Source organism: Talpa occidentalis, unplaced genomic scaffold, assembly GCF_014898055.3.
Source record: "Talpa occidentalis isolate TD23 unplaced genomic scaffold, MPIMG_talOcc4v2.1 talOcc4.10, whole genome shotgun sequence".
Classification (NCBI taxonomy): Eukaryota; Metazoa; Chordata; class Mammalia; order Eulipotyphla; family Talpidae; genus Talpa; species Talpa occidentalis.
Window position 1 is genome coordinate 98,504,995 of NW_023600993.1, and position 17,127 is coordinate 98,522,121.

The following is a 17,127-nucleotide window of genomic DNA, read 5'->3' on the forward strand; positions in this document are numbered from 1 at the left end:
GAGAGCAAGCCCGAACCCCACAAAACTGTGGCATGCTGAGAGGAGCGGGGACAGCAGAAAAGTGGGAAAACTGAGGCCCAAGGATTAAAGAGAAGGGCATGGGCTTACTGAGCCCAACCTAGAACCGGCCTCTGGCTACAAGGCACTTGTGACCATTCGGCTCCCCAGCACATTGTCTCCTGTTGAAGGGACAGCAGGCACAGCAGGTAGGCCAGGAACGAGGAAATGAAGGCCCTTCACCTGTTTTCTAATAAAGTTTTACTGGCAAGTCACACCCACTTGTTCACAGTGTCTGTGGCTGCTTCTATGCTCAACAGCAGCAGCAAGCCATGACAGACATGGGGCCCACAAAGCCTACATTACTGACTGGCCCTTTGCAGAGAGTTTGCCACATGATGAGCACCAGGCAGAAGCGGAGGAGACAAGAGACCCTGAGGGTCTCTCCCCTTGGTCACCACACTGCCCTTCCCCAGATCACTGGACCATCAGAGTCCCCTCATCCCGGGCCCCCTGCTCTGCCCTCCCCTCACAGGCATACTCCACAGGCACCCAGGGGGACCCTCAGCTCAGGAGGGTCTCTACTCCTCTCACTGACTTATCCCCATGGGAACAGGAGAGACTGATCTGGAGGTGAGGCAAGGAAAGTGGCCCTGCCTGGCTTCCTTCCCATCACACTTACTACCCACCTGTCCTCTGTCCCCAGGAGACGCCTCTCCTCTCCCTGTGAAAGCCCAGGGGCCTACGCTTTGGCCTGGCTGCCCAACCTGGCAGGTCACATTCCCTCCAGGGATAAGGGCACCAGAAGCTCCTAGATTTGACCTGGAATCTAGTTCCTATCTTTCCAGCCGAGCTTTTCTTATTCCCCACTAGACACCCCTCAATCAGCACAGGACACAGGAAAGCAGAGAGGCTGTGGAGGGGCCTGTGAGCCACTCTAAACACCTAGTGGCTTATAGGGCCACAGACCTGGCATCCAGACTGGGCTCACCCACCTGCACCATGGATGCAGACTCAGCCCACCATCTGTCTCTCCAGGCCTCAGATTCCCCTCCCTGTGAAATGCACCAGGGGCCAGGGGCCCTGCTAGCCCTTCTGTTCCAGGACAGACACCCCAGGAAACGAGGCCTCGGGAGGCTGGGCAGAGGGGCAGGGGTGGATTACCGTGGTGCATGAAGCCGTTGTTACACAGGCCCACGCCGAGTGCCACCGCCTCCTCCCGCGTCTGGCAGTCGCCCTGGAATAGAAAAAGAAGGGGAGGTGGTTAGGTGGACAGAAACCCGGGGGCTGAACGAGGCTGGTAAAAAGTCCACCACCAGCCCTAGGTTGAAGGATCCACGAGGGCACAGATTTGTGTGTGTTTGCTGCAGTAACCCCAAGGCATCTTCATGAATGTTGTTAGTAAGTCTCAAACAAGAAAACTATTCAATTGCATTTTTGATAAATATGTTGTGTGTTGTGTGATTGACACCACAAAGGAGAGGTGGAGACATGCAATGGCAGGCATTGCTGGTTGCCTAGCAACAACCCTGTCTGATCCTGCCCTGGTACGGAAACCCTCGTGGTTGTTGACAGCTGTGCATCCAGCCAGACAACTATGGACCCCAGCCTCTCCTGCAGCTATAGCTGGCCAAGGAGAAACCACAGTGGGGAATTCTGGGAAAACCCTCTTTGTCCCTGGAACAAAGATGTGATGGCTGGAGCCCCTGCAGTCATCCCAGCCCACAGTGTAACCTCAAGATAGAAAGATGCTAAGGAGGGCAGAGCCATCCCCCAAGGAGGCTGCCTTAGCTGCAGTGGCCATCAGCCTCCAGGCTTCCTCATACTAAAGAAAGACTAAGCCCTGGCTTGTTTCCTCCTCAATGGCTGGAGCTCTGGTCCTAGAAATCAAGCTCAACTCCTAGCTCGAGCCAGTGAGACATCTGGGGAAAGCTACCAGTGGGTGCTGGAAAATACCTTCCTTCCTGATGACAAAGAAAAGCAGCACCTCCCTCCCAGCCTGGGAAAAAGTGGTGTGAGGAAGGGACTCGGGGGGCTGAGGGGCTCTCCGGTGACTAACAAGGTTGAGGATGCTGAGGGAAGCACAAAAGATTCTGCCCTGGTGGCATGATGATCTGTGTAAGCCACTGTCTAGTTTTCTGTCATTGCAACTGAAAACACCTCGAACATTTAAATCAGAGGAATCTGACTCATGTACAGAAGTGACATCACACTCAAACTGAATTATGAACAGACAGGGCCCAGTGCCCCGGACCCGTCTCTGGGGCCAACTCTCCCAGGCTAATATAACCCGTGGGGCTGTCCTCCAAGGTCTGCCACCCTCCCAGGCCAGGTCGGGGGCTCGCGGTCCATGAGACGCCCCCTGCCCCAGGAACACAATACCCGAGTGGGAAACCCCAGGACAGGGACAGTCAGTGCTGATTCTGAGGATGGTGCCCTTCGGCTGAAGCCAGGGGGGTTTCCCAGTGCCAGCGCTTTCTACAGTCCGGCTCCTAGGTCCCGACTCTGTGGGTGCTCCAGGGCCTTCCAGTAACTCATCTTTCTTTCCTTAAATTAGTCAGAATCTGTTTCTGTTTCTTGCAACCCCAGTGACATTCAGGCAAAGTGTGTGAGTTGTATTTGTGGGCTGTGGGCGGGGTTGGGGGAAGCAGAGGGCACAGGGCAATGGCCTGGAAGTAGGGAAAAGCTTGGATTGCACAAGGAGCCACGAGGCGCACAGCTGGCAAGGAGACCATGAGTGAGATCAGCTCCTCGGGGACAAGGACTTTCATCTGCTGGTTCCCTGTTGCACCCTCAGCACACAGAGCAGGGCCTGCCATATAGCAGATGCTCAGTAAGGGTTTGTTGATTGAATAAAGATATTGTCAGCTGGAGCCAAATCCTGCAGGAGAATGTAGTCAGGTCAATGAGCTGACTACACGCCTTCAAGCAGGTTCAGCTAGACAAGGAGAGCAGGGCAGCCTTGCATTAAAGAACTCCCAAGTGAGGAACTCTGAGAGGCACTGCTGGACACAGCCAGGACTGAGGCTGAAGGACTCAGCCTGCCCAGAGCAGAGGGCGGGGCAGGGGTTGGGGTGGAGGGCTGGCCTTGGCATTTTGCCACACTGGCCGCCAGGGCTGACTGGATGAAGAGAACTCTCTCCTGTGGGACCCCAGGCAAGTGGTTGGAGGGCAAGTGTGCTCAGAGCCTTGCCAGGGAGGTGGCCACGAGAGAGGCACATCCTGAGCAGCCACCCCAGCTGCGAGGGGCCAGCGGGGGAGGGACAGCCAGGGTCCAGGGGGTGGGCAGGCCCCGTTCCGCAGCGTGGGAGGCCCAGCATCTGCAGCCCACCTGGCTTTCAGAGGCACTCCCAGTCCATCCTCAGCCCCTCACCCAAAGGGCCCTAGGAGGACAGCAGCGGGGTTCCTAAATTAGCACAGCCCCTGGGTACTCAGGTTAACGGTGAAATGCAGGGACCCTGGATGCATCCTGGGGAGGAAACCCCCATCCCACCTCCAGCCAGCGGTGGAGAAACCACAGTCACACTTTCTCCCTCACAGAGGAAATGGGCTTGGTGCTCTGTGCAAGTCTCACCTGCCCCGCTCACCTGCTCACCTGCTCACCCGCCACACTCCACCCCTGCTGGTCTCCTTACTGCTCCTGACACGTGGCCTCACCTCAGGGCCTTTGCACCTGCTCTTTCCTCCACCCAGAATGCCCTCCCCCAGATCTGCACATCTCCCCCTGGAGAGGTCTTTCCCTAAGTGACTTAAAGGAGCCCCCAGCACCTCCCCACGCCTTCCCCACGAAGATTCCCCCAGTCACGCCCTCATTACCTCAGATAGTATCTGTGCTGCACTCATCACAACCTGAACTGAGCTCAGGTTGAACTTAAGCCAGCTATATGGCTTAAGGTCTGTCTCTCATTAGTGGGTCAGCTCCTGTGGGCAGCAACAGTGCCCACCACGGTCACCCCATCTCCCTGCCAAAAAGCACAGTGCCCAGCACTTGGTGGGGCACCTAAGATACCTGTTGCATGGGTGGAAGGGTAGGGGGGAGGCAGGGAGGGAGGGGAAACTGATTTTGACCTCACCTCCCTGCCTCAGTCTCCAAGACTCTAAAATGGAGGGAAGCGACCATGTCCACACATCACCCGGCTTTCTCGAGGACTAGGAAGAGAAGTGGGAGGCACGGGCGAGGCTCTGGCCCGATGCCGGCATCTGATAGATGTGATCAGCTATTCTTAGTTATTTCTCATTAGAGAGAATCAACTAGGAATGACAGTGATGGAGGCAAAGCAGGGCTGGGGGAGGGCGCAGGAGAGGGAACTTTCGCAGAAACCTGACACCCCACCCACTGCACAATCTCCCAGATCTCAAAGGACAACCAGTCTCACGGTCCCCTTTGACAGATGAGGAAACTGAGGTACAGACAGGCTTGGCAGCTTGCCCACGGTTATACCTTGAGAATGGAATCCTTTCAGAGCCAGACCCTCCCACCACCAGCTCACGGCAGGGAAACTGAGGCTCCAGGGCTGTAGCCAGGGTTTGTCCTGTCCTTTTGATCCTCGTTGCCTATGCTGGTGCCTCAGGCTGCCAGCCTCCCACCCTGACCTCTGACACCACCTCGTGCTGGGAACCTGCACAGTCAGCACCTGCCAGCTGCCTGATGGTGGGGTCAGCATGGCAGGCACTCCTGGCACGTTTCTGCAGAGCCAGCACGGGAGCTGGTAGATCTGTGCCCCCACTCCGCACCTGGCTCCTGGCCCGACCCTGCTGGTTCCCACCCACCCACTCACCCCGTCCTCCTTTTGACAGCCACAGCCTAGACATCCTGGGCCCGGAGGACAGAGACCAAGCAAAACTCACAGTGGAGAGAGATGAGATGCAGAGAGCAGCGGGGTGGGATCCCCGGTTCCAAACCCCACACGGCCCTGGCTATGAACCTGGGCAATCACTTAACCTCTCCCAGCTCCCCTTCCTCGATTGTGTTTCTTTAATTCTCCCATTTGCCCTTAATTTTCCAAGCCCCTGCCACCCCTGAGTAGTGCTCCCCACTCAGACGCCCAAAGGACTATAATTACTATTGCTACTATGACCAAGACATCACAACAGAACCCCCCCCACACACACACAGTCTTACAGGAGAACCCCACGACTTTGTGCCCTGAGGCAAAAGATGTGCCCTGAGCCTCAGTTTTCTCATCATTAAAATGAGGGTGATAACTGTGTCCTCCCCTGACTGTCCAGAGGGCTGAGATAATGCACAGAGATCAGCACTGGCACAGCCGCGCTTGTCTGTCCAAGCACTAACGCTCACCTTATCCCCTGGGTTAAAAGAATCCTGACTTGTCCAGGCAGAGGGGTGGAGCCCCTCCCCAAGCTCAAGGAACGAATCCCGAGGAACTCCCAGCCACTCTCAGCAATCCCTGCTCCCTGCCAGGGGGCGGTTCAGGAGAACGGGTGGGAACCATCTGGCCAAGGAGGCCTCCAGGAAGACCACGGAGGCAGGAAGGGATGTTTCCTCCCCTAATAAACGGAGGGAAAAGCGCTCTCCAAGTGCCCCTGCTGTTCCCTGGAGCCATAGATCAACACAGATGTTGTGCCCGGAGCTGTGGCAGCCATCTTATGACAATGAGGCGACTGGCTCGAGGATGGACGCACACAGAGCCGGAGGGGCCTGGGTATAGACGGTGTTGTGGAGATCTAAGACCCTGGGCTCCGAACACCTAGTTACGTGAGCGAGAACTGTCTTCAGTGTAATTTAAGCTTCCCATTATGTGAGAGGAAAATATCTTGATTGTGTAAGTCAGATTTCCTACTATGCATAGCCAGGAGCATTTCTAGTTGACACCGTAGGTTTCAATCAACATTTTGGCTCAAGGAGCAGCATGACCGACAGGTATGTGCTCAAAGTGAAATCACCCTCCTAATTCTGCAAATGTGTGTTTTCCTCTTAACTTTCCTGCTAAGGCTTAAAGGGGGACAACTCTTAAAATCAAGACTTGCTGAAACCAGACTTCACCCCCCACAGAGAGAACTCAACATGCCTTTCCCTGAGCTGAGCCAGCTGCCAGCTGCCTTTCGGTGGGTCTCGTAGAAGCCACGCTCCTGTGTCAGCTCCGATTAGCTTCCTTGTGTGCCCTGGCCAGGCTGAGCCACGGGAGGTCTGCTGAAGTGGACAGGCACATTCATGGTCAGCTGCAACCTTCCCTCCAAAGTCCTCCCTCTGCCTCCACTTGCAACAGGACGCTGGTGTCAGGCAGGTTGGGGTCCTCAGGACCAACTGACAAGGACTCAGAACCACACCGGGGACGAGCCAGCCTCCACCAAGGCCAACGCCAATCACCAGAGAAGCCAGTGCTGCGGGTGCTTCAGCTGGTCCTTCCTCCCTGCCAGCGCTGAAATGCCACCCAAAGCCAACGAGGAACGTGACACCACCTGAGCCCCAGGTGTGCAAAGCTGCCCCCTCTTCCACCCACCCACAAGGGCCCCCCAATGGCAGCACCTTCCCTCACCCCAGGAGAGCTCTCAATGTTCCCTCTGGGGACTGCTCCCCCATCTCTCACTGTGCCCAAACCCCAGGACCCATCCTGGACTCTCACCCAACACCGGGCAGTGCACCCTGTGGGTTCCATCTGCAAACATTTCTCAGATCCCCAATTCTCACCATCTCCATGACCTGCTCTGCTGCCCAGGTCATGCCGGGATTTGCCACTTGGGGCAAAGTCCGCATCAGGCTTGGAAGCCAACAGACAGCCACAGGTACTGATGGAGTCGGGGGACGGAGGCCATGGGAAGGGTTGAGGTGTTGGAAGCACCCTGAATCCAGGCGTGTTTGGGTTCCAACCAAAGGACCTAAACCACAGAAAGAAAGCCCCCCACCCCCACCGCTGCCCTACGCTGCAGCAGCACACTCAGAAGGTGGGTCCTGGAAGCAACTGTACCCCTCCTCCCCGCCACACCCCCAGAGGACTGTCCCTGTACCCCCAAATCCCTCCACAATTTGGTCAGCCTTCCACTGCATAGAATTTTGAGCCTCGCTGAGTCCTTGCGAAGGAGTTAAAGTAAGTTACGTTCACTGAACATTGCTCTGTGCCAGATCCCATTCTAAGCACGGATGTGATGAACTCACTGAAGCCTCAAAAGAGAAAATATTCTTTTTAGCTTCATTTTACAGGTGTAGAAACTGAGGCACAGAGAGGTTAAGCAGCTTGCCCTACATCACTCAGCTAGGAAGCAGCAGAGCTGGGATTCAACCCAGGTCTCCCTGACTATAAATAAAGCACATGGCTCTGGGCCAGTCTAAAAGGATCCCAAGGAGGGGGCAGGGTTGTGCAGTGGTTAGAAGCACAGGGCTTCCCAGGCATGTAAATCTCAATTCAAATCCAGGGTCGTTTCAAGACCTCCCAGGCCTTAGGGTTCCACAGCAGAGCAAACATTAAAATGCACCCGTATCCCACAGTAAGTAGGCTTTCTGGGTTTGAAGAACTTTTTTTTCAAGAATTTTTCTAAGCTTGCTTTTGATGTTATTTGGCACCAAGAATCATTTATTTTACAAACTGGCTGTGATTTCCAGGCAGTCATCGGGAATTTGGCAACGTGAGAAAATCCAGCCAGCAAATTGTTTTCAAATGGAATGAGGTTTTTATGAATGCTAAATTTAACAATTAATGAGGCGGACATAAAGCTACACTCTGTAAATGTTTAAACATTTATCCATTTTGAATTCACAGTTGTCTCCTCATCTTTGCAACCAGTACATTCTTTGCAAGACGACAAATGAGCGTTCTTGCAGGCTCCCTGGAGTTTTCAGAACTGAGGCTCAAGAGGGCAAGACAGGCCTGTCTGAGTCCAGCTTGGCTGCTGTGAGGCTGTGTACTCCTGGAGCAGGCGTCCAGCCTCTCTAGGCCCTAGTTCCCACTCTTTAAAGGGGTTGGAGGACTCAAGGAGAGCCTGCACAAGCCCTGCCAGCCCTGGCCCCGGTAAATGCCTTGGGCACAGGACCCATACAGGTAAAGCCTCAGGCAGGTGGGAGATGCTACGACACCTCGATAGACAATGGCCAGCAAAACTGACACATAATTTTCTAAGCCTCCACCATGAGCCTGCCTACTGGGATCTTATTGGAGAGAAGTAACTTCACAAGCTCTGGATACAGCCTCCAGTTTGGTGTCAAGACGATATTAGCATCCCGAGTTTGCCCCAGACTGTCCCAGTTTTAAAACTGGAAGCCCTACGGTGGAGCAACCCATGTGTTTCTTTGATGGATCAATAAAACATGGTACATACTGACAATGGAATACTATTTAGCCTTGAAAAGGAAGGAACTTTACTAAGTGAATGAAGCCATCACAGGACAGATGCTCTGTGATTCTACTTCTATGATCAATTCACAGTGACAGAAAGTGGGAGGGGGGGGGCAGCGGCTGGGGAGTTATGGCTTAATGGGGACACAGTCCCACTTTTGCAAGATGAAGAATCCTGAAGATAGATGGTGGTCATTGTTGCACACTAATGTGGGGGTGTATTCAGTGTCCCGAACTGTACATTTACAAATAGGTCTAAGCAGGTTAATGTCATGTTCTGAGTATTTGTTACAGCAATTGAAAACTAATAGAAATTTTTTCAAAAATCAGAACTAAAAGGCACGACCCAGGCCAGCCGCTCAGTCCTGGGCGAGCGAGAGGCATGTGATGCCAGTTAGGGGTGCTCACCTGAGCCAGTAGCCAGTCCACCAGCTTGCTCGCAGGCAGCACGGACTTGTAGGTCTTCAGGTGGTAATCGCGGTCTCTGCGGGGAACAGGGAGCATGGTGCATGGCTGAGAACATGCACTTGCAGGCGAGGATGGTCCCCATGTCCCTGCAGCACTCTCAGGACCCAAGGGCGTCTGGGTGCTTGAGGGCTGGAGGTGGGTGATGGGGAGACCCCTGGGCAGGAATCCCAGCCCAGATTCCACATTGCAGCCTGAGCTCGCAGGTCTGGCCCAACCCCACCCTCCCGTGTGAGGGAGGGGGCCGGAGAGATGGCCCTCAACCTCTAGAAACTCTTCTCTCCAGCCCAGGGGGTTCTCATGCAGCCCCCCCAAAAAAACATTTGGCTGTGTCTGGAGACATTTTTAACAATCGTGACCAGGCTAGGGGTGGCAGAGGGAGCAGCACCACCGGCATCTAGCAGGTAGAGATTGAGGATGCCACTAAGCATCCTGCAGCAGTGAATTATCCCGCCCAAATGCCAACAGCGCCAAGGCTGCGGAGACCTGAGTCACAGGAGTACTGAGGAGAAATCTCGATTCTTCCCTTTTTCTTTTGTCCTGTTCTTGACATTTGTGTTTATAGAGAACAAAAACCATAGCATGTGGCGTGGGGAGTCAGGCTGAGCAGAGGGTCCTGCCCTATGCAGCATCCACCTTCCCGCTGAGTCTCAGGGGCCACCCTGCAGCCACTCCTTGGCTGGGAAGCCTAAAAACCAGGGTCATGTGGCCAGCCTGTGCGGTGGCTGATCCGGCCCAGAATTGGGGAGCAGGCAGGCCACCTGTGGAAGCCCACTGCCTGCCCTGACACTCTTCTCTGGGGTTGACAGAGGGATATTTCCTGCATGGGCCGAGGCTGAACTGAGCGACTCCAGCCTGCTTTCTGCAACTCACACAAGAGCAGTGGGAGGCGCTGGGAGAGGGGGCAGGGTGCTGGTCTAGAGATGAAAATAGTTCCCAAGCCCGACCTCCAAGGAACAGGGCCAGCAAATGCCAGGAAGAGGAGGCCCCTCCTCTCTACTCCTCTGAGAGGTGATAAGAGCTGACAGAGGAGAGGGGGTGCAGCAGAGGACTCTCCAGCTGAGGAAGAATGGGGTCAGTCTTCACCGTCCCTCCACCCACAACGAAACAACAAACCTCGCTTCCCAGGAAAGAAAACCTCTGACCAGCTGCATTTCCAGAGCGCTCACTGCCACCAGGCTCCACTCACATGTCATGCTCGTGAAAACCTCACAAGTGTGAGCTATTTGTGCCATTTCACAGATGCAGAAACAAAGATAAAGGAGCTTCATTACCTTTCAACATTCAATCAACACACCTTTAAGAGTGCTACTTTGGCCGAAGCCCACACTCTCCAATATTTGGTGGTTTCTTCTAGCAATTAGTATGCAATCAAATTTTAAATTCCATTCCTGAGTTTCAAGGGCTCGACAGTCATGTGTGACTAGTGGCCACTGTACTGGACAGTGCAGCTACGGGGCATTTCTATCAGGGCTGAAAGGTCCACTGGCGGGCACTGTGCTAGGAGCTGTTCTAGGTGTGGGGACACGGCAGACACAGCAGTGAGCAAATTCCCCACCCCTGGTGAGTTTAACGACTCAGTGGGGAAGAAAGAAGACATAGGTAAACAAATAAATATACACTATGTCAACTACAGACAAGTTTCAAGAAAAGTGAAGGAGGAGGTTAGTGTGTAGCAAGGCAGTCAGGGGAGGTCGCTCTGATTGGGAGACATCTGAAGGAAGGGAGAGAACAAATAAGCAAATACATAGGGGAAGAGCATTCCAGGCAGAGGGAACAGCAAGTGCAAAGACCATGAGGTGGATTCTGCTATCATCCTTATGGCATAGAGGAAAAAACTGAGGCACCAGGAGACAACAATGTTTCCCACAAATTAATTCACCTAACCTTATGACAAACCTCCAGGGTAGACACAATTTTTAGCCCCCAGTTGATGGAGAAGGGAATTGAGGCTCAGAGAGGTTAAGCTATCAGCCCAAGGCCACATAGCTAAGAAGAGGCAGAGGTGAAACTGGAGCGTGGAGAGAGTAACTTACTTGATCATGGGGGTGTAGAGGCTGTGAAGACGGCAGTATAGCCTCACACCCTGCAAGAAAAAAAGGGTAAGTCTGGGATCAGGCCACATCCTTCAGGGGGTCTCCAAATCCAGGCTGCTGGTAGAGAGGGCTCCCAGGACAGAGTCGGGGAAGGTGGGGACCATGGGGCAGTAGAGGCCCCAGATCTGGTCTTTAATGACCGCGAGGTCAGGGTCAGGGGCCGGGGGGCCTACCTTGGACATGATGTCCTCCAGCTCACTGCGGGCCTTGTAGGTGCCATCGTCGTAGCGGAAGCGATACATCACCTGCTCATTCTTGAACTGGTGCTTGTCAGAGACTGGAGGGACCCAGCAGGCAGGTAAGGCCTGGCATGCCCCCAGTCCCTCCCTACCCAAGCCCCCCATCATTGTTCCACTCGGCCAGGCCCTGTGCAGAGGGTCTGCTTCACTGACTCCCGACACACACTCCGATGAGGCAACACAGTCTCCCCATGTGACAAGCAGGCCCTGCTGAGACCCATCAAAGGGGCTGCGCAGCTCCAGGTCTCAGGCCTGCAAGGGGGCCATGTGGCCCACCAACTCCTTGGAGCTAGCTCACCAAAGGACACGTGGGGCCAGAGCATGCCAGGGCCTTAGCCCACACTGTTGGGCCTTTTAGAACCATCTACACAACACTTGGGCCTCTCTGGTGCTTCTCATTTTGTACCTACTAGCAAACCCTACAGCTCTTCCTTCAAAACATTTACAATCGGCCTCCACAGCCTACTCTGGTCAGTACCACCTTCATCTTTTCCTTGGGCCACCTCGGCTTCCTCCCTGCTGGGCACTCTGCCACCTCCATGGCACAACAGGCCACTCTGCCCAGCAGCCAGAGGGCTCCTGTGAGAATCTGAGCCTCGGTGTGTTTTCTCTACTCAAAGCACAGCAGTGGCTTCCCACCTCACTTGAGAGTAAAAGCCAAACACTCCACAAACCCCTATACAGATTTGGGCCTCCACCCACAAACATGCCCCTGGGCCTGTGGTCCTGACATCACCTCCTTTCTCTCCCCCGTCCACTCGGAAGCAGCCATACTGGCCTCCTTGCTGCTCCCTGAACAAACTGCTCAGACTCCTGCCTGGGGACTTGGCATTGGTGGTTCCCTCTGCTTGGACTCCCCTCCCCCTGGACTCCCTCCCTCCCTCTTGGGTCTTTTCCACCATCATCTCAGTGAGGGCTGCCCACCGCCCTTCCTCAAAGATGAGCCCCTGGCCTCCTCCACCCACCTTGTAGTCATCGCCACTTCCCACACTGATTGTCCTCCTGCCCCTAGAAGGTCACTCCATGAGGACAACTCTGCTGTGCACGCAGCACCTGGCACGTAACAGGCACCCAATAAATGTTTGCTGAATGTCTAAGAAAAGTTCTGGCCTTTTCTGAAGGGACAGACAGAAAATTCTTGTCCCCTGCCCCAACTACTCCAGGGGTCCTTGCATGGCTGGTACCCAGGTGAATGCTGGGTTTCAGCCCTGAGAGCAGATTTATAAGAGCATCCATGTGCCCAGGGCCATGCAGGGTGGCTACATCCAAATGCAGAAGTAGCCTCCAAATTACAGCCCTATTGTAACAGGTCTGGCCTGGTCCTACCCCTTGTCCCACCCAAGCCCAGCCCCACTTACCATGGTGGATAATACCGTTCTCCAGCAGCGCTTGGCCCAAGTTGACTCCTTCTTCAGTCTTGCTGATTTCACCAATTTCCAGAAGCCAGGCAACAAACTCACTGCCAGGAACAAAACATCAGTTGGAGGACCACCCGGTACTGGGACCACAGAGAGCAGCACAAAGCTGGTCTAGCCCCCACTGAGGCCCCTCCCACAGGGAAGTAAAGATTAGCTTTCCACTGTCCTGGGAGTTGTGCTTCCCCGAAGCCAATGGCAGAGAGTTGTGTGTGACCAGAACCCAGGCCCTTCCTCAGGGTCACTGGATGGATGAATGGATGGATGGATGGATGGATGGATGGATGGATGGATGGATGGATGGATGGATGGATGGATGGGTGGATGGGTGGATAGATAGATGGATGGATAGATGGATGGGTGGATGGGTGGATAGGTGGATGGGTGGATAGGTGGATGGGTGGATGGATGGGTGGATAGGTGGATGGATGGATGGATGGATGGATGGATGGATGGATGGATGGATGGATGGATGGATGGATGTTTGAATGGATAGATGGATGGACAGACGGACGGATGGATGGACGGACGGACAGGGGTGGGTGTGTATTGGTATAGGGAAGAAGGGAGGAAGGGGCGGATGAACGCAGAAACATAGATGGATGACTACTAGGCTAAAGGTGAATGACTAGGCAGATCACTACACAGCTGGATGGTGGTAGATGAGTGTGTGGACAGATGCATGGATAGATGGATGAGTGGGTGGATGGGTGGATGGAGGATGGATGAATAGTGAATGGATGGAAAATAGACACATGAATGGACAGGTAAGTGAATGGAAAGAGTAGGTAAATGGATGAACGGATATCTTGACAGACAGGTGACATGATGGCTGGAAAGATGAAGGGGTACGTGGGTGGAGGTGAGCATGCAAGAGTGGATAGATAGTTCAGTGGATAGGAGACTGGATAGATGAGTGGGGGAAATGAATGATGAGTGGTTAGATGGGTAGGTACATGGGTGGGTAGGTAGATGGATGAACAGAAGGAATGAACAGACAGGAAGAAATCAGGGCTAAGGAAGATTGCAGAGAGCCAGTCGTGAAATGCCCCTACTTAAAACCCTCCAGCAGGCTTCCCCTTACTCTCAAAGGAAAATCTGAACTCTGTCTGCGGGATGACAGTGTCTTCCCTGAACTCCCCTCCCCCATCTTCACTGACCTCATCGCCTTTATCCTATCATGGTTTTGCCACATCACTATCTTTCCCTTTAAAAAGTGTCAGACTCCCTCCTGCCTCAGGGCCCTTGCATGTGCTGTTCCCACTGCCGGGAAACAACCATCCCCAGCTCTTCACGTAGCCCTTTTCATCCTTCAGTCTCAGCTCAAATGGTACCTCCCTGATCATCTTGTCAAAAGTTGTTCCCTTGCTTTTTAGCACTTATCACTGTCTGAAGTTACACATATTATTTATATATTTATTGGCCACCTCCTCTACCCAGAATGTAATCTCCATGCTGACAGGGAAATTTTGTCTTTCTTCTCAGCTCTCCCCACAACCCCTGGGAGAGGAGTTTAAGCACAGGAGGTTCCATCATCATTTACTGATCAAATGGAGGAATGTTCTGGGGACAGCAGCAAGGTCTCAGGAGAAGCAGTGCTCAGAGGCCAACGGAAGTCAGGCGAAGCCAACATGACTACCCAGCAGAGGCCCCAGGCCCCAGCTCTCGACAACAGGCTCGGCTCCATGCAGAGCTCAGCCCCCTCGAAGTCAGCAGGAAAAGGGAGAGCCGGGAATGGGGCTCCTTCCGAGGCAATCTGTGTTCAATGAAAGCAGGTGGCAGCTGGCCAGGACACAGCTCCCCGCTTATCGAAACCAGCTGTCCCGCCTCCAATTACAGGGCCAGAGGGGGCAGAGCTATTTTTAGCTGTGCAGTGTTTGTCGGAGCAAAGACCTGCCTTGTGTGTAGGTCGTGATGTGATGTGTGCTGCAGCATTCAAGGAGCCCCAACAGTGCCACGGGGCACAGGAGGAATGGAGGATTGTGTGGAGTGGGACCCCAGGTGGGGAAGAGATTGTTCTGGGTCTTACTCACCCCCACCTCCACTCTCAAAGCCCCAAAACTCAGGGAGAAGGTTGCCGGCCACTGAGAGAGGCAAACAGATGTTGAGTGCCCACTCTCAGACGCTGGACACTCGACATCCAGCTGCCCACCAGCTGTCCCACCGGGGGCTGCCTCTGGCCAGCAGCCTCATGGCCAGGGCGGGGGGACAGGAAGTGTCCCCACAGCAGCTGTTAGAGTAGAAGAAGTCAGCCCAGAGGACAACAACTGTGACCCCTGTTTTGACCCCTGAGCTGAGTCTGGCCCCTTTCAGAGGACCAAGCAGGGCTGCCAATGAGCCAGATAAACTTGGACAAGTGGCTGCTCCTCTCTGGGGGCTACTGGCAAGAGGTTCACCCCGGGCCTTCTGGGTTTAGCAGGCTCACACTCTGATCACGTGAAGTCTTAAGCCGGGATCCAGCATGCAAAAGCAGATAAAAATCATCTCTAAAACGAGGACCCAGTAAGGGGGGAGAGGGCCAGGTGGAGACTGCCGCGCCAGCCCGCACCCCTGAGGCGGGGCCGTGGCTGCACGGGAAGACTACACGAGAGAAGTCGGAAATCCGGCATTTCCTGTGAAATCTCCCAACAGCTAAAAGCTGGTGTCGAGTCCAAAATTTTCTGAAAGCACCACGTGACCCACTGCAAACACATCTGTGAACTACACCAGGTCAGTGGGGAGCCATCTGCCACCACGAGGTACAGGGAAGGGTGTTCTCAACAGGGTTTCAGCATATACAAGGGCCGAGGAGAGAAGCAGGGTCAGGAAACCAGTGACCTGCCCGTGGCAGGAAGCAAGGCCCATGCAGGGACCAGTGCAGGCTGAGCTGGAGAATGGGGGATGTGGGGTGGGAGGGTGGGTGTTGGGGGAGGGGGTGTCAGTTCACTCTGCTGTGAGTCTGAGACTCAGGGTCCGGGCTGAGAATCGGCACATGTCAGCTTTCAGTCCTCCTTCCTTCCCGCACCCCAGAATCATTTACCCAGCAAGCACGTGTCTAGCTTCCCAGTGTCAAGCCTCCCAGTGTCAAGCCCAGGTCCGGCAGGACACATGGGCGTGTCTACACAGCCTACCTTAGAGAGTCCCCATCCTTCTACCCACCACCCAGTACAGTCCCCTTCTCCTGCCTGAGCTTGCCTTGAGCTACATGAGGGCAGGACTTGGAGGTGTGACATTCCTCCCAGTACCGGCACTGCCGAAGGTGCTTCCTGACGATGGCCATGGCCGTGGCTGACATGTCATTCCTGGTCATCTAACAGCTGCACCTGTACACGCAGGCAGCCAACGACATCTAGCCCTGTCCACGGTGAAACCAAAGGCCTTCTGCTTCCAGGAAACCTTCCCTGGCTGCCCCTGCCAGATGCTGTCACACCTTGCCCCTGAGCCCTGACAGCGCCCCCTTCAGGCCTGTGCAATAGAACGTCTTTATCCCACTCTCCTGCCTGTGCTCTCCCAGGGTCTCCCCACAGCACCTAGAATGAAATCAGAGCCTGGGCCTGACCTGACCCCTGCCAAGCCCGAGGCCTCGACTCCCACCCCTCCCACCAGCCACACTGGCCTCCTCACTGTTCTCAACTACTTCCTCAGGCTGGTTCGGCTCAGGGCTGTTGCACCTGCATCAGCCAGGACTGTCACTTCCCAGAGCCTCTCGCGGCTGGCTGCCTTGTCATCCAGGTCTCGGTTAAATGACACCTCCCTATGGATGGGACAACCAGTGTGAATCAGGACGCACAGAACCCAGAGACCGCACTGGTCTGTAGAAAACAGGACGGTCTCCTACACCACAGGAAGTCCCAAAATCAAGGAGTCCGGAGATACTCCCCATGCCTGCCCTCAAGAGGCACCTGCCAGGCTCGGCCTGGCTACCTGCCTAGCGGTTGCTCCTGGGGTCTGACGGCCCGGCCTGCTGCGGTCCAGAGCGCAGGTCCTCACCCAGGAAGGGACAAGGTTCCAGGAACAGAACAAGACCCTCGATCTAGCATGTGCAGTGAGGAAGGCGTGGACTGACCGCAGCGGGGGAAGAAGACACGGGGGTGGGTGGCGGTTCGTGGGTGGAATAATGGTGGGAGGGCCACACCAAAGGGGAACATTAACTGTACAAAGATGACCGACGATGTAAGAAAAAAATTTAAAAAAAAAGTGACGCCTCCTTGAGAGCCCCTTCCTGACTGCCTGACGGCACTAGCACCTCGCTTCTTCACTCCCTTACACCAACCTACTTATTTCCTTACGGCAGTCACCAACTCGCTGAAATTCCCTCTTTATTTCTATTTGTCTCCTTGTCTACTTTGACTCTGCGGGAACCCCCGTGAGGGCAGGAGTCCGTCTGTCCCATTCACGCTGGCAAAGGGCAAGGGCTCCGTTAACAGAGCATGAGTGGATGGGTGAGCAGGCTGCGGCTCCCCAACTAACCTGAGGATCCCAGAGGGCAAACGCCTTGCTCCCCCGAGAGCCTTCCCAATCCTACACAAACGGCATTCGCCCTTGTGTTTCAGTGACCAGACAGACCCGACTCTAAGCAGGGAAGAAGCAGCCCGCTCTTGGCAGCTCGCGCGGAGCACGTCGCGTGCAGTGCATTCTTACTGTGTCG

At 54.7% G+C, this 17,127-nt stretch overlaps 1 protein-coding gene across 1 annotated transcript in view; it reads right to left on the reverse strand.

Annotated features, from left to right (window-relative positions):
• PREX1 (phosphatidylinositol-3,4,5-trisphosphate dependent Rac exchange factor 1) overlaps positions 1-17,127 on the reverse strand; it is a 164,721-nt gene that overhangs the window by 31,838 nt on the left and 115,756 nt on the right. The window contains exons 11-15 of the mRNA XM_037499984.2: positions 12,444-12,544; positions 11,020-11,123; positions 10,787-10,836; positions 8,694-8,769; positions 1,162-1,234 (exon numbers count right to left, since the gene is read on the reverse strand). Coding sequence (XP_037355881.1) covers positions 1,162-1,234; positions 8,694-8,769; positions 10,787-10,836; positions 11,020-11,123; positions 12,444-12,544 — 404 coding nt within the window. The remainder of the gene's footprint in view (positions 1-1,161; positions 1,235-8,693; positions 8,770-10,786; positions 10,837-11,019; positions 11,124-12,443; positions 12,545-17,127) is intronic.